Here is a 25,322-nt window from a genome sequence, read left to right as displayed (position 1 = left end):
ATTATCCTAAGTTTGCTATCAATATGTTGGTTTTTATGTTTTGTGACAAACATGAATTCTTCTGAACAACATATTTAGAAGCCATAGATTTCATGTAATAGGAATGGAGGAGCTGCACTCTGTTCTTCCCAGTCTCTAAGCAATGTTTAATATCAAGGACAGGGTGTCTATCATTAGGGTGCCTAGCGGGTTAATCTGTAGTTACCTTAATACTTTGGTGGATAGAGTTAGCTATGTGCTGGATGCTCTCCATTATAATACTGACGGTTTCTACACTACAGTTCATAGAATGTGTCCCAACTAGAATATTTATGTCATCTACCCAACAACAGTTAAGCAATACAGTTGCAGATTGTTCAGCTAAGGATTAAGTTTTCTGTTCCACCAGGTCATGAAGAGACCAGACATATCTCCAGCCACATCAACGCAAATGACTGCACCTTGACCTTGCATAAATAGTTTCCTGTGGAACTTTATTGTGTGGGTTTTCAACGTGGTTCTTATGCTAGCTTTTATTGCATGTGTAATCATTCTTTTCATTTGAATGTTGTTCTCAGGGTACTGGGTAGTTATGGTCCACTTCAGTGTTCTACAGTGCTTTTCTTCACTACCGAGTTGATGATGAATGTCTTCCTCTCTGTGACCTGGTGGGGCAGAATATACGAAGGTCATGGTTGTCTAGGTAATTACTGTCATAGCTCACTTTAAGGAGTAGACCCTTTTCCCTCGTGTTGACTTCACCGGACTCTACCTCACTCTCACATGTATGTCTATAGATGGATAGAGTGAAACTACATCCATACTACCCACTACACAACCTGTAAGGTCGTTGCAGTGGTTGATATTACTGCTCCTCCGTGCTCAATCACACATCCGGGGACATTTCAATGAGTAACACCTGTGAGAGGAAATAAGCCTGTAATTGCTGGAGATATTCGATCCACAAACTGACCGGGTTGAGGACGCCATAACAGGGTTTACGTAGGGTTTATGGTTCTTACGCAAGCCGTGTAGCGTAGGACCATCATTGCTGAATACTTGGAAATTTTGTGCAGTCCGTTTCTTGGGTTGGAGTATGTTACACCACGTTCCTATGTGTGCATTGAGACGTTTTTCCACACTTTCATGTTCCTGTCGTGCAATTTCTCTCATGCTACTGGTGTTGAATGGTGTGGACATATTTATATTTGTGTGAATATGTGTGTGTGTGGACATACATACATACCCCTGCCACTTTATCTTTTACAGCTGATACCAAAGTAACATCAAATTTTATTACAAATGAATTCTATAACATAATTTTCCTTTCCAAGTGTAAAAGTGCATATGGGATGAAAGCACAAAAAGTTTGTAAGCCCTGCTTCTTAGAACTACCATAAATGTCTGAAAAGTAAGTTCAAATCAAATGCGTGGTGATAGAAAGCCATAAAAGTATTTGTAGGCAATCTCTGCACAGCTATTGTGCCTTTGGTATAAGGAATGATATTATTACATTAAAAACTAGATATTACGATGAAAAACAAATCGAATTATATTAATTTGATTAGTAGTGATTAATTCCTTTCTGTTCTCTTCTAAGCTGATGGCCTGATTTCTGGGTTAAACCATTTCATGAACCTAACTGCTAGCACTGTTGTGGTTCAATCATCCCAGTTATTCTCTTTTCAACATAATAGGAACAGTTGAAACTGAAACCCACTTCCAGCTGAAAAAACGATGGGAGGAGGATTATATCATGATGGTTGAAGCTACTATTTCAGTCATATTTGTCGAATCTACAGTTTGTAACTTCCCTAATTTGTGACTTTAATTGCTTTCAATGATTTTAGTCTATTTTGGTTTATACACTCAATCATGTGCTATTTAGCTGAAAGCTCTAGATGATGCAGTAATAAAGCATCTGTATTTTTAGCTTGTCAGAAAATTGTATAAAGTGGAGTAATATATTAACAATTTGACAGGTAATATAATATTGATCAGTACTGTTTGGTCAAAAGAATAAATTATTGATTTGTTATATTTAAGAGACAAAATTAATTTTAAACAATAATGTAACCAGTAGAGCAATAATGTTTTTTTTTTCTCAACCGTGCTGTTTATGTCGACATGTTGAAAAGACAACATGAAAATACTAACTAGTTTTTTTAATACCTGATAACAGTAATATATGCAAGAATCTGATTGCACGAAATAATAAAGAAAACAAAAACCTAAGAATTCATCTTTATACTAACTTGAAGTAAAATATCAGTACATAACATGAAGCTTCTAGCTGCATTCCAACTTTGGTTAATTAAATAACTGTATTGTTCTTTACATTAGCATGGAGCGGTAAAAATATATATATTATGCATATGCCATTCCAATGAGTATTATTAGTGTACATTAAGTACACAGTCTTTAAATAAACCCTAGGTGAATAATTACTGTAACACTTAATTAATGCTTTATGCTTCAAGTGTTTGTTTGTTTTCATTTGGCATTACCATATGTTTAATCCTTTTACTTATATTTATATTTTCGTTGTTATTAATATTTTTTATTAGATGACAGTGTTCTCTATAGATTTAAATTATCTTTATATCGCAGCGTGCTTAGAATACATCCATAACATATGCATCTATAATTAATTTGATTTATATTATTCGGTTATGGAATTAGAATGAGGCAGGTGAAATATTATACACAAGGAAATCTTCTATTATTAGCTATTTTTACATTGGCATATTTCTTCTTTGAATTTTCACATAACAAGCTTAGTATGCTGCCGTCCTAGAGGATCGTTATTTTGTTCCTAACATTCACATCTAATGTAAACTATTCTGTAATAATCACACTACATGGTGTAGCACGGTGATGTATACATATTGTTACAGAATATTAGTAAAGTCGGAAGATGTCCTCAGTTGCCTTTCGCCGAAATGATAAAAATACTATTAAGCAAAACGTTAATGTTCTCTCCTCGTGATATTAATATCAAATCTCTTCTCGTAATATCGTTATCAAATCCTGGAATAGCGTTAGCAATTTCGTGGCTGGGGTTAAATCGATTACATCGATTCCAGTGCTCGACTGGTACTTATTTTATCAACCTCTGAAAAGATGAATAAAAAAAATCGACCTCGGCAGAATTACAAATGAGATTCTTCAGACATACGAAATGCTGCTAAGCATTTCGCTAGGCGTGCTAACGAACCTGTCAGCTCGCTGCCTTCCTCTTCATATTAATGTTGATATTAAAATTATTTGCTCTGCAACTCTGCTTCACATTTGTGTTCATCATGAGCTAGTCTGTTCAGAATCTGTAGATTTACATGTCTTGTATCCAATGATATGTGTAAATTGTCGAAAAATCTTTCAGCCAACGATAGTATACACTATAGAAGCACATCCGACTATTGTACTATTACAACAAAAATATTATAACCGTTCACATTTAATGAATATATTAGCTTGAGGCTCGATGAAAATTTTAGATGGAAAATTATAAGTGAAAACAGGACGTTTCAAGTTTCGCTCTTCTTCGGACAGCGAAAGAAATTTCAGAGAATAGAAAAAGTAGGATTGACCAGTTACTCAGGATATTGTCTGCATGATATTGTGAGAAGTATCATGGATATGTTGCCAATTAATATTGAAAATATATTGCTTTTCCTAACCTTCAATTGAGAAGATATTTTGTTTGGTATATTCATATTTCATATAAAATCAAATATTATAATCAAAATGGCTCTCATCAGAAGAGATTATAAGACTATACATGATTTATTCTTTTCTATCAAATAAATTTTAGAAAAAGAAAAATTTTTAAAGTCGTTTATTCATGAAACAAAGTGAGTGACTTTCTGCACCATGAAATTATGGTATCGATTTCGGAAAATTTTAAACACAATATTAGAATTCAAATGAAGTATTTACTTTTAAATATCATTGAATACAATAAGGACATATGTATAAACACACACAAACACACACATACACACTACATGCACACACAGAAATATATACACACTCAAATAAACACACACACATACACATACATACATACACATATATGCACACAAATAAATACATACATACATACATACATACATACATGATGGAAGTCTGTCGGGGTTCGACAATGACGTCAGTGACGCCGGTGGTGCGAATGTAACCCGAAGGCAGACGCGCAGACTCAGCCACATGGTGGGTACTTAACAACAGAAGTAGGGTTGGGGATCCTCTCTTTTCGGGCTTGTCGCTTCTGGTCTAGGCTCTTGAGGCGCTTTTCCTCGAACAGCCTAACATCCATCCATCCATCCATCCATCCATCCATACATACATACATACATACATACATACATACATACATACATGTAAAACGGGTCCAATTGAAGACTGCCGAGAATGATCAGTACGCATGTGCTCTTAAGCTGTGTTGACAGCGTCCTCTGTAGGAGAATACCATTTTGAAGAAAAATATGATAGGTGAATAACTATAATTTTTAACTACTGCCATTATAATACTTAGTGATGAAATCATTTAATTTACTAATAATGATATTGGATGTGCGTCAATAAGTCAAATTGATACTGTATAAGCGAAACATTTTTTAATTTCAAATATATTATCCGTGTGCAGGTGATGATTGTCACCAGAGCTTTTTGTTTACATGCATTGAATTATCCTGGAATTATCAATAGTAACATACTTTGGCATGACATTTTAATATGCAATCTTATACTCATTATGGACAAACTGCGTTAGCAAATATGAGGCAGTAGATGCTGCTTGAAACCTAGCAAACAGATCTTTTCATTTCGTGAAGGAAAATAATCTTAGAGTTAGTCCATCCAGAGAGGGAGATACAATGCCTGTACAGGGCCATATCAATGAAATTCGATCGCAGATCTCACGGCGGCATCGTTGATAGATTTCAACCAGATGTGTGAACATATATATTTATGGGGGAGATGGGGGATATGATTAGTCGTGTGTGATATTTACACATACACACACACACATACATGCACACATACACACACACACACACGCACACACATATAAATATTTGAAAAATTCCTTACTTAAATATACACAGGTGTATGGAATGCCAGAGCGTTTTGGACCTCATATTTCAACTAAACAAGGCCTTCAAATATTTATCACTTTATTCATAGTTGCCGGGGTGTTACATTAAGAATAATTTCCTTAAATCAGTATATACTTCTAAAGATTAAGCATAATATCAAATTCGTCTTAAGCTATGTAACACTTCATCTTATGCTTTAACGAACTTATCATTCGCCCAAACACTGGATCTCTATTATTCTGATTAAGCCATTTACTCCCTAAACATGTACATTTAGCTAATAACATTTCGCTTAATGAGTTTGTTTTACGTATATTTTGTTTATTGCACAAATGCATTAAATCGCTTTAAATTTTATTTAATCAAAAAGCGGGTAAGATTTAATAATTTACTAAAACAGAAGGGAATGCTAACGTACAAGAAAAGGGATTAAAGAAGCTGATGCTAGTCGAAAATTAAATAAACAGCTGTTATTTTACAGTACTTATGTAGTTCTTGTATTTTCTAATTCATTAGTTTCCTTTCTATGATTCATAGCATTGCTAACACCACAGATATGAAATTACGAATATGATTGTCGTCATCGTTTTGTCTCTATATTTGACTTCATTGTTTTTTCTTCACACAAACAGTTGCTGTCAGAGAGGAGAATGTTTCTTATCTAGTTTTGTCTGAGAATAATGAACCATTTCATTATATTTCTTTTAATTTATTTTATTCATGTAGAATGTCAGATATATCTCGTTTAAAGGTAAATTATAAACTAGCGATAAGTTTCGAATAAAATGTAATTTTAACTAAAACTGTTTTAAAGGTTGCTTAAGCTATTTCTATTTCGTACGTAGTATTGGATCGATACTCAAACTGCAACTGAGATGGTATGTTTCTTCTTGTTCTTGATGAGTTCCATATTCATTTGGATAATTCATCTCGTCTAAGAGGGGCTTTCACTACTAACTTTTATATCCGTGACTGAGTGGGAACACTTACGGAAATTTAAGAGCAATTTATATCTTATATAAAATATGAATACAAAGTTGTTCTTTGTTTATGTCAATGGGCTTATAGATTCAATAATAACTGATAGCTCGTTAGGCAGAAAGAGAGAGGAGAGGGTGGTTAGTAGCAGAAGAAATGGTGAAAGAATTCCTCCTTTAATATTAACCTTCTGAATTTTCTCTCATTTAATCAACAATAGAATTTTCTGCTTCATATTTTAACGAGCTTTAGTTTTGCACAATATCTGCATGGATATATTGTTTCTCAATGTTTGAATGGCAGCTGCTCAATAAGTGTATTGTTTTCTAATTGCTTTATAATTGTTTGTAGGACAATGATCGTGTGAATTGATTCAGGAACTAGTTTTCTATAAAATGATTCTAGGCGTCTCATTAACCCTGCTATGACTTTTCACACAGAAACATATCAGATCATAAATCATTATGCGTTTAGATTGTATTGTCTGTTTTCGGGAAAATCCTTCTCCATTCGGATTTTGATAACAAAATATTGGCACAGACGAGTTTTCACTACTAATTTTTAACATTCAGTTGTTTATTTAATACTAACCTCCAAATTTGAATTTCCAAGATGTGTAGTTCTTTACACTACTGTTCTGTTTAAGATAACTGTCCTCGAAATTAAATATCTTCAAATGATGGAATCACTCCAGCATCAAAAGTCATCATGTAATAGGTTTGTTGTAACTATTCTAAATGTCGGCGTAGACATATTTCCATGCAGTATGCATTTACTAACCACGATTGACTGGTGAGAATTTCTAGTAAAAATTATTTTCCCATTAAATATCCAGAAAGATATTGCTTACATAAAACTAGAATGGACCTCAAATAAAAACTGCCTGCTACCTGTCACAAAACTTAGATCCTCTTCATAACGGTAGCACCATTTGGCAAGGGTTTTTCGAGGAAACCTTCACATAAACTGGATTACCTAACGCACCAAAATAAGTGCATTCTCCCGACTTCCCCACAGCGTGCAACGACATATTGAGTATAGTCTCATACAGTTGCGAGAATAGAGTGCCGTAGAATAGAGATGAATAACTCGTTTTCCGAGTGCTGTAAGTCACAAACATGCTAACTTAATGCGAAGAAAAGTTAGTATATGATCCAAAATTGTGCAAATCCTGATGATTGTATCCTGGATTTTTAAATCATATATGTCAAATGTCACTTGTATGGTGCACATAATGCACTTGGAGATATGACAATGTAGCTAAGCTGATTCGTGTACGCTTTACTATCAAATCTCCTCCGCTACACTCACATGAACCTGCAACATTGTTAGAAAAAGAAAAATACTATAGAATTTTAAAATGCAAACAGACAAATAGTACACAATAATTAATTTTCATAAGAAAAATGACAGTTAGAAATCAAGAAAATTAGCTATACCAAAGGATTCTAATGTTGCGAACATGCTTGTTAATGTGGTGCCTCTATCAATGTGCTGCTAGTTAATGTGTTGCGTCTATCCTTTAATAAATGGAAAAGTGGAAGTGATACACGACAGTTTGTAAAATTATATTGATTCCAAGTTTTGGCACAAGGCCAGTGAATTCGGGAAGGGAGCATGTCCATTACATCTACCCCAGTACTCAGCAGGTCCATTTTTTATCGACACCCGAAAGGATAAAAGGCAAAGTCGACCCCGGTGGAGTTTGAACTCAGAACGTGAAGACGGACGAAATGTCGATAAGCATTCCGCCCGGCGTGCTACCATCCATGCCAGCTTGGCCCTGTAGCTCTTTCCATTACATTATAAGCGCACGTATGGCTGTGTGGGAAGAAGCTTGCTTCTCAATCACATGGTTCTATGTTCAGTTCCACTTGCTGGAACCTTGGGCAAGTGTCTTCAACTATAGACTCGGGCCCACCAAAGCCTTATGAGTGGATTTGATAGACGGAAACTGCCCAAAGTGTATATATATAGATATATATGTGTCTGTATGTGTGTGTGTCTGTTTCTTTGTATCTGTGTTTGTCCCCCGCCATCGCATGACAACCAATGTTAGTGTGTATACGTACCCATGCGTAACTTGGCGGTTAGACAAAAAGAGACTTATAGAGTAAGTACTACGCTTACAAAGAATAAGTACCGGGGGACTTATTCGACTACAATCTCTTTAAGATGGTACTCTAGCATGATCACAGTCGAATGACTGAAAGAAAAAGAACAGAAGAATAATATTGACATTAACATACAAATTTCGGCACAGACACGTGCCAGAAGAGAAAATAACAAACATAAACCTAAGTACTGTGAATATTGTACGAAATCTCTTGCGACCGAAACGTTTTCTTCACCTTGAAGTGGTTAGTTAAAAGTGAGCAGATTCATACAAGTCTTCCATACAATATACTCATGCTTAACCATCTTCAGATGTTTTGTTAACCTTGAATTCCTTTGAGCATCTTTTCCCTAGAAGATTAGCCTACAAATAATAATAAAGAAGTTAGTAAATATGAGAACATTACCGCCTGATTAACGCATAGAAATTGCTGACAGCTGACAATAATGTACAAGCAAACTGCTGATTTGATTGGAAGAGAACAGGATGTTTTAAATTTAGAGTACTTTAGGGGATTTTAGCATGAGAAGCTCTGACGGGAAATTAGTTATTACAGGCAAGGAAATTCCTCACGAGCAAAATGCTTCAGAACTGCTGGCATCTTTAATCAATAAACTCTACACAGGTATATTCATATTTTTATTATCACATAATAGTAAGTACGATTGTATTGTGCATTCAGGTGTACGCCTCATAGACTGCTTATTATGTTTCATGCATTTATGTGTGTGTGTGAGTGCGCATATATTGTCGTGTATTTGCGCACATACCACTATGCATGTGTTTCCACTTACTGAACCATTAGCACTTGACTGCATTCAAAATATTTAATCAGCGTATTCACAGACTACTTGTGCACATGAATACCCGGTAGTTTCCAGTCTTGTTTACCTTCCATAAATAACAATATGCAGTTGCTACTAATCCTAGACGCCTCCATACCGTGAAAAACATAAGTCAATATTGTTGATATAAAGGCTTTAAACTACGAATTACTACATTTCAATAACATATATTATTCATTAATTTGCCAATATAAAAAAACAAAACGACCATTTTTGGAAGTGTGCATCATCAAAAGCGAAAACTAATTTGCAGAAAATATAATTTGCATTTGGAATAGTGTGGATGTGGAGTTTTAATGGCTTTTATTAAATATTCTTCATAGAAGAATCTCCCGTACAACTGACAAGTGACGAAACATCAATGCATTAAATTATATAAAATAAAGGAAAACACTTCATCCCACAAAATAAAATTTGATGTATTAAATAGAATTACTATTAATAAAAACAATTATATATTCCCAGACCCCTTCAAACATCAGTATATTGAAAATATCAACGTTTACAAGATACGTTATGACATATAATCTATACATACATACATACATACATACATACATACATACACAAACACTTATATATATATATATATATATATATATATATTATATATATATATATATTATATATATATATATGAGCTTGGCTAATTCCCAATTTTACAACATAAAGACAGAAATATACACGTCACTGAAGTGAACAAGGGTATTAATCAGCACCATTGTTCTTAGTAAGAGTCAAAAAAACTCAATAGCCACAATGTATTATGTTAATGAGCTACGGTCGCAGATAGAACCAGATCACCGATGGTTTCATATGTTCGTGCTCAACGCGTCTCAACTCTCATCAGTAGCTTCCACGACGTCTAAGTTTAAAGTCAGTGTCTTCGTGCCTATTTTGTTGTTTTGACTCTTATTTCTAGTAATACTAGCGCTGACTGGTGCCCTTGTTGACTTTAGTGACGAGTGTTTACATAAATATATATGTACATACTATTGAATCTTGCGAGCGGCATTATGTTGTTAATAAAAACACTCACACTGTTTCCGCCCTTTATTGTTATTGTTAGTTAGAGGATTAGATATTCAACTAACAAATTTATCGATCAACCGTTTACTGTTACTAGTTTTTTTCAAACTCGTATTTTAAACTCTTTCCTCAAACAGTCAATCGATAGTTCAAATGTTCGGCATTGCTCATGTTATCATTTTTTAAATAAATTTTTTTATATCGCATTGTTGCAATCTCTTCAGCGTCTCTCCACTATATATATATATATATATATATATATATATATATATTATATATATATATATATTGTCAATAATAATAATACGGGTAAAATTACTAATCGATTAATTATTATATATATATATATATATATATATATATATATATATATATATATATATAATAAAATAAATATAAGAGAGTGGTCACTATATGGCTCACTCTAGCACTAGTTAATCCAAAAGGTTTCAACCACAAAAATACATGTTTCCCATGAAAGTCAGTACGATTGTTAGCTCACACGGACAGGGCAAATAAAAAATAACAAAAATACAGATTATTTTGGACAATTGTTTCGCTATTAATGAATTAAATGTAATTTTACTTACAAAAAAATCCACTTGTAGCTCGTCAGCCAAAACTATCTGGATGAAATCCACTCAATCACACGCCAGATTTTACCATAACGATAAATACACGTGTGGTTCAATTGATTACATCGGACGTTATAATTCAAATGCCCCAACTAACAGCGCGCCAAACTTTCACGGAAAACAAATACTGCATTTAGAAATAAATGTAGCATAATTATAATTAATTAATAAGGGTGAGAGAATTAGATACTAATTTAATAGTATATCTATTCAACACCAAGTGGTCTAGTGCTCCGAGAAACCTGGATTATTATAATATTTTATAATATATTATAATACTTTTATAAAATAAATATAAGAGAGTGGTCACTATATGGCTCACTCTAGCACTAGTTAATCCAAAAGGTTTCAACCACAAAAATACATGTTTCCCCTGAAAGTCAGTATGATTGTTAGCTCACACGGACAGGGCAAATAAAAAATAACAAAAATACAGATTATTTTGGGACAATTGTTTCGCTATTAATGAATTAAATGTAATTTTACTTACAAAAAAATCCACTTGTAGCTCGTCAGCCAAAACTATCTGGATGAAATCCACTCAATCACACGCCGGATTTTACCATAACGATAAATACACGTGTGGTTCAATTGATTACATCGGACGTTATAATTCAAATGCCCCAACTAACAGCGCGCCAAACTTTCACGGAAAACAAATACTGCATTTAGAAATAAATGTAGCATAATTATAATTAATTAATAAGGGTGAGAGAATTAGATACTAATCTAATAGTATATCTATTCAACACCAAGTGGTCTAGTGCTCCGAGAAACCTGGATTATTATAATATTTTATAATATATTATCATATTTTTACAAAATAAATATAAGAGAGTGGTCACTATATGGCTCACTCTAGCACTAGTTAATCCAAAAGGTTTCAACCACAAAAATACATGTTTCCCATGAAAGTCAGTACGATTGTTAGCTCACACGGACAGGGCAAATAAAAAATAACAAAAATACAGATTATTTTGGGACAATTGTTTCGCTAAAAATATTATAATATATTATAAAATATTATAATAATCCAGGTTTCTCGGAGCACTAGACCACTTGGTGTTGAATAGATATACTATTAAATTAGTATCTAATTCTCTCACCCTTATTAATTAATTATATATATATATATAAATGAGGGTGCAAAATGTGATATTAATTTAATAATACCATCAATTTAACATCAAGTGGCTTAGCACATAAAGATCAGGGATACAATACAAATTTATACATAAATATGAGAGAGTGACCACTATGTAGTCTACTCTAGTGCTAAAAGTAGATCCACTATGGTATAGCCACTAAAATAATTATTTCTAAGGAGAAATAACACAACATTTAACGTGGGGCAAGTGAAAAATAACGCAAAAATAGATTAACCCTGAACAATTGTTTCATTATTAAAGTAAATACAATTTTACTTACACAACATCCATAAATCATCAGCAGGAGTTTGTCTTAAATACAATTTATTAAATCGCTCGTTATATTTCGACGCAGCAGTGGCTATACTATAGTGGATCTATTTTTAGCACTAGAGTAGACCACATAGTGGTCACTCTCTCATATTTATATATATATATATATATATATATATATATATATATATATATAATATATATTATATATATATATATATATATATGCGTCTCTGCACAATATATACCTATATTTAATATATATGTGAGTATATTTGTGTGTATAAGAAGAGAAAAAAATTGAGATTAGGAAGTTAACAATTATTATTAACACTATATTGACCAACATCAAATTAAATATATATATATATATATATATATATATATATATATATATATATATATATATATATATATATATATATATATATATGTATATATATTATATATATATATATATATTAGGAGGTTTGGAGATGATGTACAAGTATTTTTTATTAGAAGAAATGAGATACTCAGAAATTCGGATGGTTTTATATCTACAGATATTTATTTGTATGTTACATGTTTTTATACATCATATATCATATATCACATAATAGCACTTTCGTCCATTCTAGTGTAAAAATTAGCAAGAATACTCCATTCTAGTAAGAGTACTCCATCTAATGAGAGTTTAATATTACGATGAAGGCTACATACTACATGCACTATATGCGCCACTAATAGTTTCACGTACAGAAGTACGTTTATGAGGTGCATATAATGCATGTAGGTGACGGATTTATAATAATATATACATATTCCTATATATATATATATATATATATATATATATATATATATATATATATGTATATATATATATATATATGTGTGTGTATGTGTGTGTTAATGTATATGTGTGTGAAATATATTGTTTTCAAATTTCAAATTCTGGCACGAGGCCAGATATTTTGAGGCAGATGCTAAATCGATCAGGTCATCTCCAGTGCTCAATTGTTACTTATTTCACAGTCCCCGAAGGAACAAATTGTTAAATCAACCTGGGCGGATTTTGAACTCTGGACGCAATGAATGAGAAAATGCCGCCAAATATTTTGGCCGCTGTCATAACGATTCTCCCAACTTGCTGCCCTTACGTGTGCCTAATATTAAAAAAAAAACTGGCAAACATAAATCTCAGAATAATTTGAGAATCATATGAAATAGCAACAGTATATTATTTGTAGTGGAGGCGCAATGGCCCAGTGGGTAGGGCAGCAGACTCGTGGTCGGAGGATCGCGGTTTCGATTCCCAGACCAGGCGTTGTGTGTGTTTATTGAGCGAAAACACCTAAAAGCTCCACGATGCTCCGGCAGGAGGTGGTGGTAACCCCTGTTGTACTCTCTCAACACAACTATCTCTCACTCTCTCTTTCAATTTCTTGAGTAACGCTGCGATAGACTGGCATCCCGTCCAGCTGGGAGGAACGCTCACCACAGAAACCGGGAAACCGGGCCCATGAGTCTAGCTAGGCTTGAAAAGGGCGATGCTTATCGTTTATCGTTTATATTATTTGTAACATATTTTGGTAACAACTCATCACATTTAACTGAAGCGGCCAAGTGTCTTATCCAATCGAGATTATAGTATTTCAATGTAACAGAAAAACCTACATATTCGTAATAGATACTGGCTTAGAAGGACAGAAGTGTTGGTGAGAGTGACATTGTAAATATATATGAAATACTGTATTACATAAAGGTTGTATCTCATATCAACATTTCATAATCTATTCGCCTGTGGGTAACTTAATGAAGCATCCTTTAAAATTCCGATTATACAGTGATTAGAGCTCACATCAAATACATCCTTGGAGTAAATATGTTAGTTACTTGATTTTTCCATTTTATTTCTTTTTATGTGTGTCAGTTATTTATTTGTAAATATATATATACAAAAAAACATCAATTTTCTTCTTTGATAAATCTATTACTAATATACATAGAGAAAAACACGCAGTAATATTCTTTAGATGCAGTCATTATAACACACATATATCTGTATGGTTCTTAATGGATACGCAGAGATGAAAAGTTAGAATTTTGTTATTTATTTGGTATAACTGCTTATAGGCAGTAAAAATACTTTCTTTCTTGAGATAGTACACAACTCCAGAATCGAACAAGATCTATTAACAGGTTGATTCTATGCCAGAAGAGCAAATATATACGAAACTACAGTTTTAGATCCATTTCATATAAAATTGAAGAGATATTCCCTGCAGTATCACTGTAAAGATATACAACATAGTATATCAAACGAAACATAGCTCTCTAAAAGCAATATAGTCTTTATTATGACAAACTATAGAATTCTTTCCACTACATTGTACCGTAAATATTTCATTAATATAGATTATTATATAATAATGAAGCGTAGGAGTGGCTGTGTGGTAAGTAACTTGCTTACCCGCCACATGGTTCCGGGTTCAGTCCCAGTCCATGATACCTTGGGTAAGTGTCTTCCACTATAGCCTCGGGCCGACCAAAGGCTTGTGAGTGGATTTGGTAGACGGAAACTGAAAGAAGCCTATCGTATGTATGTATGTATGTATATATATATATATATATATTATATATATATATATAATATATATATATATATATATATATATATATATATATATATAATATATATATGTATGTATGTATGTATGTGTGTGGGTATATGTTTGCTTGTCTGTATTTGTCCCGCCAACATCGCTTGACAACCGATGGTGGTGTGTTTACGTCCCCGCAACTTAGCGGTTCGGCAAAAGAGATCGATAGAATAAGCACTAGGCTTACAAAGAATAAGTCCTGGCGTCGATTTGCATGACTATAGGCAGTGCTCCAGCATGGCCACTGTCACGTGACTGAAACAAGTAAAAGAGTAAAAGAGTATTAGTATAAATTTAAACAACTTTTTTCTTTTCCATTTCAGATATCAGATGCAAAGCTATAAACACCAAAATTTCCAATGGCAAAGTAGTTATCTTTCCTTTCAACCAATTCGGTGCAGTAGCCAAGTATTCCTGTGTGGACTCATACAAGCTAGTTGGCCTCTTCATGAGGGTATGCCAAGGAGATCTTTCCTGGAGTGGAGAAGAACCAGAATGCGTTCTCAACACGGTAGATGGCACTGGTGAGGACATTTTTTCATTCAATTGATTCTGCAATTTGCACTAAACACAAGCACTGCTGGCTTTGTCGGTTAAAAACCTATCCAACCCTGCAACGTTTTATATTATTATGCAATTGGTATTGTTTGCCCCCCTTCCTATCATTGCTATTTACACGTTTTATTGTTCCTATTGTTCATTTATTCTTATTTAATATTGTTGATCTTAGTGGTGTTTGCTTTCATATGGTGATTAGTGCATAACCAAGCCCACCCCATCACTATTCTGCGATTAATAATAATAATAATAATAATAATAATAATAATAATAATAATAATAATAATAAAATAATAATAATAATAATAATTATAATAATAATAATAATAATAAATAAATAAATAAAAAATATCGAAGTACCAGGGCCTAGCTATAGAGTTACGGAGACTATGGAAAGTGCGGGTAAAATGTATCCAAGTAGTTATAGATGCATTGGTAACTATCCCTAAATATCTGAACAAATGGATAGGGGAAATAGGCATAAAAACCAATTTAGTACAGCTCCAGAAAACAGTGTTATTAGGGACAGCTAGGATACTTAGGAGGGTTTTTGGAATCTAAGGTTACTTGTAGCCCGATGTTAGGTTTTTTTTCCTTCTCAACAGTCTAATCTGTTGAGTGTATATGAAAATAGTAATAATAACAACAACAACAATAATTATAATAATAATTAGAATCATTAGAATAATAATGAATACACCAATTATGATTTGCTCCTAAAAAGTTCAAATAAAAATGTTTAGAAACTACAAATAATGAAAATAAGGAAAATGTTAAAAGATAATTACATACGTAAATCTTGTAAAATTTATTGAAAATTAACTCATATAATTAGTCTACTATCAGTTTTAATAGTGGTCCTTGATGAAATTTCAGCGAAGTAAACAATCTTGCTCTGTTTAATAAAGACATTATAAAAAAATTTAACTATACAAATGGAAATCGTTTTATTAAGTCCAAGTTAACTCGAAAATGCTTATTTGGAGAGTAGAATTAAAAAGTGCAGAAAGTGGAACGTGCGTAACCTCTGTCAGTAGAATCAAATAAACTGGTAACTGCCGAAAATGATAGTATTCTAAATAGAACAGGACATAAACAAAAGAGAAGAGTTGAAATTAGATATGTTAAGAATATGTTGCAAGCTTAGAGGAGTATATTTCTGTACATTCTTCTCTTAACAGAGCAATTTCGATAATAAACTGCGATAATTTCGAAAATTAACAGCCCGTGTCTAAACAAAACTTTGGACCTTAAGGCATAATCTAAATTAGGAAAATACATTTTAAGAGATACATATAGAAAAAGAAAGGCAAAAAGAGAAACAGGCCGCATGGAAATATGTAACGAGAAAATATGACCGCAAATTATACAATTTACAACATAAATCACGAAGATACACTTCCCACATGTAAATCAGGATGAAGAGGAGTAACAAAACCAATACTAAAGCGAGTATAGAGTACCCGCTCAATAGGATGCTGACCAGTAAACACAGTCAAAAATATATATATGATAAATATGCCTACATTGGTATAAGAAATTTTATAGAGGAAAATAGTAAGTTTTAAAATTTGGGGTACTTTTAACTTACGATTTTGACTTTTAACAATTAAAGAAATAATTACATTTTAAAAACACATCTGTTTATGACAAAATAGAGGTATTTCCTGATTATGAATCTGAACGTTAAAATAGCATCATAAAAACGCAAACCTTGCCGTCTCAGACCTAATAAAAACAAATACGTATATCAATATGATCATGCTCGGTAAAGTAGCACAGGCAATTCGAGGCATCGACGAATTCACACAACATGGAACACTAATATAACAGTATGATAGTAAAAAAGGGGAATAATAACTGAACACATAATAGAAAAAATTATGATAACGATATAAATACTATAGTGCATAATTGCATAAAATCTATGGTGATTGAATAATGTCCGACTATACTGCCTGCATGTATGGAGTTGATTACCACTGCTCAGGAAATAATCTTACAATAATTTTTAAAGAATGCATAATGACATTCCAAAGCATATTATACACCTAATCTAAAACATCAATTTAGAATAGAAATTCATCCAAGTCGCACGTCATCTGAAGTAATGAGCTGGTTTTTAGTCGATGTTTTTGATATCTCTGCAAACTCGGCCTAATTGAGCTGCGAATTTCTGGCTCAAGGCTAAACACAAAATGCATTAATGATTGAATGACATTTATTATATTGGCCAGCTATACAGTTACTTTAAATTAATAGCAATTCCTCGTGGCGCTCACGAATAGAAGCTGGATAAATAAATAGGGAGTGAATTACAAACATTATTATCCACGAAAAAAACATGCATGAATGATAATATCTGAAGTTAATTAGCTGAATTTAGTATCATAATATATTGCTTCTTAAATTATGCCTTTTAGAATGATTATAATAACAATTGCTTCAGATGACGTCCCACCATACATAGAGTGGTAAAAATCGATGTACTGAATGTTCACATTGCAGCTCTAAATCTTGGCAATGCCAATTAAGTAACAATCTGCGCTAGAATTGGTAATAGGAACTGTACAAACCGAACTTATTTGCTATATGTATTTCAACAGAGATTTCAACGATTTGAAAATGAATTTTGTCACGATGTGAAAATTGTTTCTCTTCTTTCTACTGCCTTAACTCTGAGAATAGTGCTTTAATTAACACTGTAATGAATATAAAACACTTTACTATTTATTTCTTAGTCACAACGTTATCAAGAAAACATGAAACTATTTTGAAATATCAAACACTAACATATGTTTTAAAACTCCCATAAAATAGTTCCATATTTATATGTTCTAGTGCAGATAAATAAACAACTTGCGACAAACAAAATAGTAGTTGCCATGTTTGTAATTCTAGTACAAAAATTACCAGTGAAAATAGAAAACTTACGAGCAAATATGAAGTGTGCAAATAAGAAGCTGAAATTAAAATAATGAAGCTGAAGTTAAAATAATTAACGATTATTATTCAAATTTTACGTAATTTTAAAGGTATTATTATTATTATTATTATTATTATTATTATTATGATTATTATTATTATTATTATTATTAGTTTGATTATTATTAAAAGCAGATCTGTCCACTTAATTGCGACCTCATATGTTGTAATTACACCCTACCGTTCTGACATCGTAATTATTATGTATGTATTTGATGTAATATTATGAAATGTTCTGGAATTGTTGTCTTTTTTAGGAGCTTAAATTAATCAAAGAAAACTGGCTCAGTTCAATGGTTAACTTGTAAAGTCTATAATAATTCTTATGAAATTATTTTTCATCTATCGCTTATTGAACGATAATTTGTATAACTGTTTCACTACGTTAATTATGCTTAATGTTACTACTGTTTTTGCTGCTGCTGCTGCTGCTACTATTACTACTACTATTACTACTACTACTACTACTACTACTACTACTACTACTACTACTACTACTACTACTACTACTATGATGATCTATTGTACAGATTACACATACATGTATACATATGTATATAAATATATACATTTACACATACACACACTCATATATGAATGTGTATATATATATATATTTATATATATATATACACAACCTATATCGGTTATGGGATAGGTTGATGTGCTAATATACACGTGCATATAGAATGCGTTTTCCCTTCATGGCAATAGTTCAAATATGGTTTGCATCACATCATGATATAGTGCATAATTTATCCTTATACACTAAATTTGTTAACACATTGAATATTCTTGCGATATTTTATATTAGTACAAATGTATTTAAGCACTCACTGTAGCATTTCATGCAATGAAACTAAACTATTATATATATCGATATATTTTTCTACCCTTCTATATTCATTGATACTCAATGTCTCCTCAAATTTAGGTCTTCTTATGTGGTTACGTAACTGCCAAGAGATTTTGATTATTATTTCGGCTGATATTACATATGTCACTCTAATAAAATAAAAGTATAGTTAACAAGAATATCTGTAAAGTAAATAGAGCTTTTGTATTTAAATGGGATTTTGTTCTTAAGAGAAGACTCAGAAATATGTACAACTCTCAAATAACATTGTAATACGTGTATCGGCAACTCAATGTATCGAAGAAAGCTTTCAATGTGGATCGCTCTATATCATAGTGTTGAGCTCTTTTTCAAAGTAGGGTTACATTAACCTGTTTATCAATGCTAATCTCCTAACAAAAAGCAGCTTCTATGCTACTTGCTGACCTGCTAGGGATAGCAAACTAATTTCCCTTATATTTAGCCCTGTCAGCTAAAAATATATATCCAAGAATTTATTCCACCATGTACTATAAGATACTACTGAGTTGATAAAAGATAGCACAATGGTCATTGCTGGAAGGCATTTATCTCAGGTACACTCCGTACGGGCTGACAGAAACACGTCTACACCATCAAAACATTTTGCACTAAGTAGAGGGAAAACAACAAGACATAATGTCGATACATCACCATATGTGCAAGTATATATAGAAAGAAAAATCACCAACTTAGATAAGGAATCAATATACTGAAATGCATTCAAGTGCGGTTTATTTGCGTTTTCCGAGTTATAAGTTTTTGACAAAATGTGTAGCCTTTAACAGAGAGTTTTAGAGTAGCCTTTTGCGCTCTATGCAGGAATATTAACACACAACAAGTAACGTTTTAGAGTTTATGGTAAAAGAAACCTGACTAAAATTATGATAGTAATTATAATATTGCTTCAATTAATATATAACAGTAAAACAAAAGTTTTTAGATCTAGCGAATGATTTACATAAATTTTCAGTGGCAGTCCCCAAACATCTGTAATCAAGCAACACGGTAAAAAACAGCAAAACAAATTGTAAAAATATTCTTTTCTACTCTACGTACGAGGCCCGAAATTTTGGTGGAGGCGGGGCAAGTTAATTAGATCGACCCTAGAATGCAGCTAGTACTTAATTTATCGACTCTGAAAGACTGAAAGACAAAGTCGACCTCGGCGGAATGTGAACTCAGTACGTAAAGACAAACGACATACCACTAAACATTTCACCCCGCGTGCTAACGTTTCTTATTTCTTTACTGCCTACAAAAGGCTACACCCAGAGGGGACAAACAAGGACAAACAAACGGATTGAATCGTTTATATCGACCCCACTGCGTAACTGATACTTATTTAATCGACCCCGAATGTATGAAAGGCAATTTGAACTCAGAACATAAAGACAGACGAAATACCGCTAAGCATTTCGCCCTGGGTGCTAACATTTCTGCCAGCTCGCCGCCTTAAATTGTAAAAATATTATTGCAGTCACATGCTCCCGAATGAAGATAATTTTATTAGATAAAGTGCAATATATCCGCAATGACAAATTGGCTTTTTATTTATCTCTTTATATTTCATTCTGTGTGTCTGTTCCTCCTCTTCTAGTCCTTGTTACATATATATATATGTGTGTGTGTGCGTGTGCGTGCGTGTGTGTATGCGTGTATGTGTGTGTGTTGTGTGTATACGTATGTATATATATATACCCACACACACATATGTGTGTGTGTGTTGACTGATTCAGACATCCCAGCAGAAAACTCTTGTATATTAGTATCATATGAACAATATTTATTGCAAGAATATCAATCTATATTTAGATATTACGCAGAAAGATGATCTAGGGAAATATTTTACAGCCAATAAAAAGAACAATACTCAAGTAATTTAGGGATCAATTCCTGTGTATATTCAAAATGGACTCATTGAAGCACAAAAAAATGCATAAATGCTGAAGCGCGCAGACACACACACACAGACATACTCACATAAGCATGCACATACACACATGCGCGCTTAAATACATGTTCATTTTAAGGTATTGAGTGAATCTTGATAAACATTTTACACTGAAATATCTCAATGCTGACGATTCATGAAAGGAATGTTGTGTGTTAGGTGATTACTACCGACTAGATATTTTAAGAACTTTGTAATAATGAAGCAAAAATTTAATATGGATATTGTATGTATCCTCTTTTTCCCTAATTTCCGTTTCAAATTTCTACTCTCTACAAATAGTTTGATGAAAGGATCACCTCTTTGGTACTTTCAACTGTGTTAGAAAATGAATACAGTTACAGAGCCAAATTTATGCTTTGTAGAGTATCATCTATAGCATCATGTTTCATAATAAACTTTCATTTTATTCAAATTTTCCACGTAGATTATATCGTAGTTAAGTGGATTATTTTTCTTTTTTGTGTGATTTCAGTGCATTCCGTTCGTTATTAGTAAGGCATGTAAAAACAAACAGGCGTAATATTTATAGCAAACACTGATTTCCCACAAACAAATATTGCTATTTATGCGATAGCTATAGTTGTAAATATCTGCTAAAAATACATTTTCATTGTGAGCCGATTTAGAGGTTCCTTACAGAACAACTTGATCTGCTAGCAACAGCAGCCAAATCTCCTCAAAAACCTAGTTGCTGTTGTATAAACTGATATTCCCTGGATAATATTAAACTAGACTCTTGTCACACGATAAACAACAGCAGATGCAACAAAAACAAAAAATAATTTTTGTGAAGTAGCTGAAAAACCATTGATCATATATCGAATAAGCCATTGGGGATAAGAAGAACAATACCATTTATAACTATATCGATTATGTACCAGAATTTGTTTCCCTTGTGCCAAAAAAAGTGTTGTGTAATTTTTCATATAATTTGATGTCTAAGAAATCTCATAAATATAAAAGAAACAAGAATCAAACGTCAAGAAAGAGTTATATTCTTGATGATATTCCATCACATCATTCTCGCTGAGTAACTGACTACGCAAACACTTAGTCAAACACATATATGCTCAGTGAAACATATAACAAGCCAAATGCAAAATAAATATACACAAACTTAGATGCATGTTTACACCAAACTTGCAGTGAAATCATTAATTTTGGCTTCTCTTGTTACAGTTTCTTTCTTTATTCCCGTTTATATTTCCCATTTCTACATAATTAAATATTGGAACGGAACTATCTTCTGAAATACTTGTTGCTAATATTTCATTCCTTATGTTTACACGAAGAACACATTTTGATTAACAGCAACAATCCTGCATTGGTAATTTATTGATGTTCTTTATTGAAGGACAAATATAACATTTGTAACAAAAAACAAATAATTATAAGAGAACGGCAAAAAGCCAAATAATATGAAGAACGTCAAATGCATCAAGAATAGGAAGCGTAGAAAAAGTGACTGCGAAATCATATATTTACAAATAGGAAGATGTTACATTGGGTCATATTCCATACGGATGCAAATACAATCCGTTAATATAATTCACAGGAAGGGAAAATGTATTGCATATATGTAAATATTGTTCAATACGCATATATGAAATGGAATATGTACAGAAATATGTGTGTGTATGTCTGTGTGTATGCATGTGTGTATGTATCAATATATATCTATATATATATGTATGCATAAATATATATAAATGTATATATATATGTATAAACATATGTATATATACATATATATAAATGTATATGTATATATATGTATATATACATATATATAAATGTATATGTATATATATGAATATATACATATATATATATGTATATATAAATATATATATTTATTCATACATATATACACGCATATATATATATACATATATACTTGTATATGTATGTATATATGTGTACATATATATTATACATACATATACACACATATATGTATGCACGTTTATATGCATGTATGTATATGTATAGCGACCACTGTACACGCACATGCATATTCACATGGCTTACAAACATGGCCTTCTGGATGATTGGTTTCATAGATAGGGACATTGGTTGTTCATTGCTTTGAATGAGCCACAAAATATAAGAGATTTATTATTGTGCGTTATACCTGCATTTCACGCTTCCCTAAATAGCTACAGTTACACTGGCATATTAAAACACGCCCACACACACATACACACACAGATACAGACGCATCCACACTCACACACGCATCCACAATCAAACTCACACACACACTTATATATTCACATCTTCCACCAATTTTCTGAAGCCCGTTAAAGTAACTGCTGTTATATTGTAATGATTGCCTGCAAGTGGTTTGAGAACTATAGGAATTATAGATGTATATTCGTGCAACACATTCATGTTTTGAGAAACACTACTAGTCATAAACAGGCTAATTGCAAATTTTGAGACGATGATTCGTTTATTGAAATATACATGACATATCATTTTCTGTACTACTGTCGAGCGAAATAACCATTTTGACACACCAGCTATTGAAAATTGCTTTTGTTGAATTTTATATCTAGGATTTATTATTATTTACTGAAAATATCACTTCATATCAGTTATGTTACATTATGTTTGATATATGGTTATTACAATTTATATTGTATTTCTTCTATATTAACACTTAAATCTTGTATACGAGAAATCGTTTATCGAAGCTTAAATAAATATTCCCAGAACAAACTTTGTATACACACACACACATACATACATATATATATATATATATATATATATATAATATATATATATATATATATATAATATATATATATATATATATATATATATATATATATATATATATATATAATATATATATATATATATATATTATATATATATATATATATATATATATATAATATATGTACATATGTAGATCGCTAGCCACTAAACCTATTTCTATTTTCTCTCACTGTTTTTTTTGTGTTCCATTCTTCGAAGACCGTTGGCTCGAAACGTAAAATACTTTCTAACTTCCCGAGCGTTAAACTAACACATCTGCCTGTTGTTTACACACCCATCTTCGTCTTTTGCTCCTTTGTAAATTTTCGCTATATATATATATGTATATATATAAAAAAATTTAAAAAATTGGAATGACACAGAGCTCTATATATATTAGAATATTCAGTATGTTGTTTTTCACTGAGATAGGAAATAATTTCAATTAGTTTCAACACTGCATTTCAGATTTAAATTACGTGTTCCAAAATATTCAATACAAGAACTGCGACCATGTAAACTGTTAAATATTAATTACTCAGTCACTTTTGTCTCGGAATATCTGCATCTATATACATTTCATTATGTTACTAGGGTTATCATCCATGACACAAATTTATTACGTTTATCCGTTCATTAATTCGTTTGAAATATTGCCGGTGTCCGAATTCAAACTTTGTATCAATGAATCGAATAAATCTCAATTTTGTATGCAGTGACAGTGTACGATATCTGCAATAGCATATAACTCACGTTAAATCTCAGAGTATAGGAAAAAGGTTTCTATTTCATATTTTTATAATTACTGAATTCATAGATAACTATAATTTTTAGACGTAGTTAATGCTTGTGCAGGGACTCCTACTTAAGGTATTAATTCTTGGAGTTATGGATTAATAAGACAATGCCGAAACGATTTCAACGCTGAAAGTAGAAATATTATGCTAGATATTACGAATTATTTTTTCTGCTGCACAAATTTCGATATGAAATCAATGAACTTATCTATATGCATCATTGCTGTTTAGTTCAGTCATTAGAATTTTTATAATAAATTGAATCCACTCCATTACACCAAATTTAATTATTTTATTGCCCCACCGTCATGTTACATAAAAAGCGACAGAAGAAAACGCAATTTGATAGGCATTTTATTTTGCATTGTACTTAATCTGTCTTTTGTCCATCATATATTTTTTCTTTCAACTATTTGTGACAAGAATGATTTAATAGAATGAATATACGAGTTGATTGAGATATGTAATTCAAATCATGTATGACTCACTAAGCTTGGATTATTTTAATGTTTTAAACATGTCTTGAAAAGTAAATTATTTCCCAATCGCTAAAGAAAACGAAGACTCACAAGGTGTAGCAAATTAAAGTGCTGTCATAGAAAATGAAGCTGGTCATGAATTGTCATATTTCGTTTAAC

At 32.1% G+C, this 25,322-nt stretch overlaps 1 protein-coding gene across 15 annotated transcripts in view; it reads left to right on the top strand.

Annotated features, from left to right (window-relative positions):
* LOC115215203 (protein lev-9) overlaps nucleotides 1-25,322 on the top strand; it is a 731,789-nt gene that overhangs the window by 367,916 nt on the left and 338,551 nt on the right. For 14 of the 15 annotated variants that reach the window (XM_036505264.1, XM_036505266.1, XM_036505263.1 and 11 more), the window contains one exon: nucleotides 15,068-15,268. In XM_036505264.1, coding sequence (XP_036361157.1) covers nucleotides 15,068-15,268 — 201 coding nt within the window. Of the gene's footprint in view, nucleotides 1-10,815; nucleotides 10,824-15,067; nucleotides 15,269-25,322 lie in introns of all 15 variants that reach the window. The other variant, XM_036505267.1, reaches the window with a different exon arrangement.

The sequence above is a fragment of the Octopus sinensis genome, linkage group LG8, assembly GCF_006345805.1.
Source record: "Octopus sinensis linkage group LG8, ASM634580v1, whole genome shotgun sequence".
NCBI classification, from domain to species: Eukaryota; Metazoa; Mollusca; class Cephalopoda; order Octopoda; family Octopodidae; genus Octopus; species Octopus sinensis.
The sequence above is the reverse complement of the archived record's forward strand: the minus strand, read 5'-3'. Positions and strand labels throughout refer to the sequence as shown.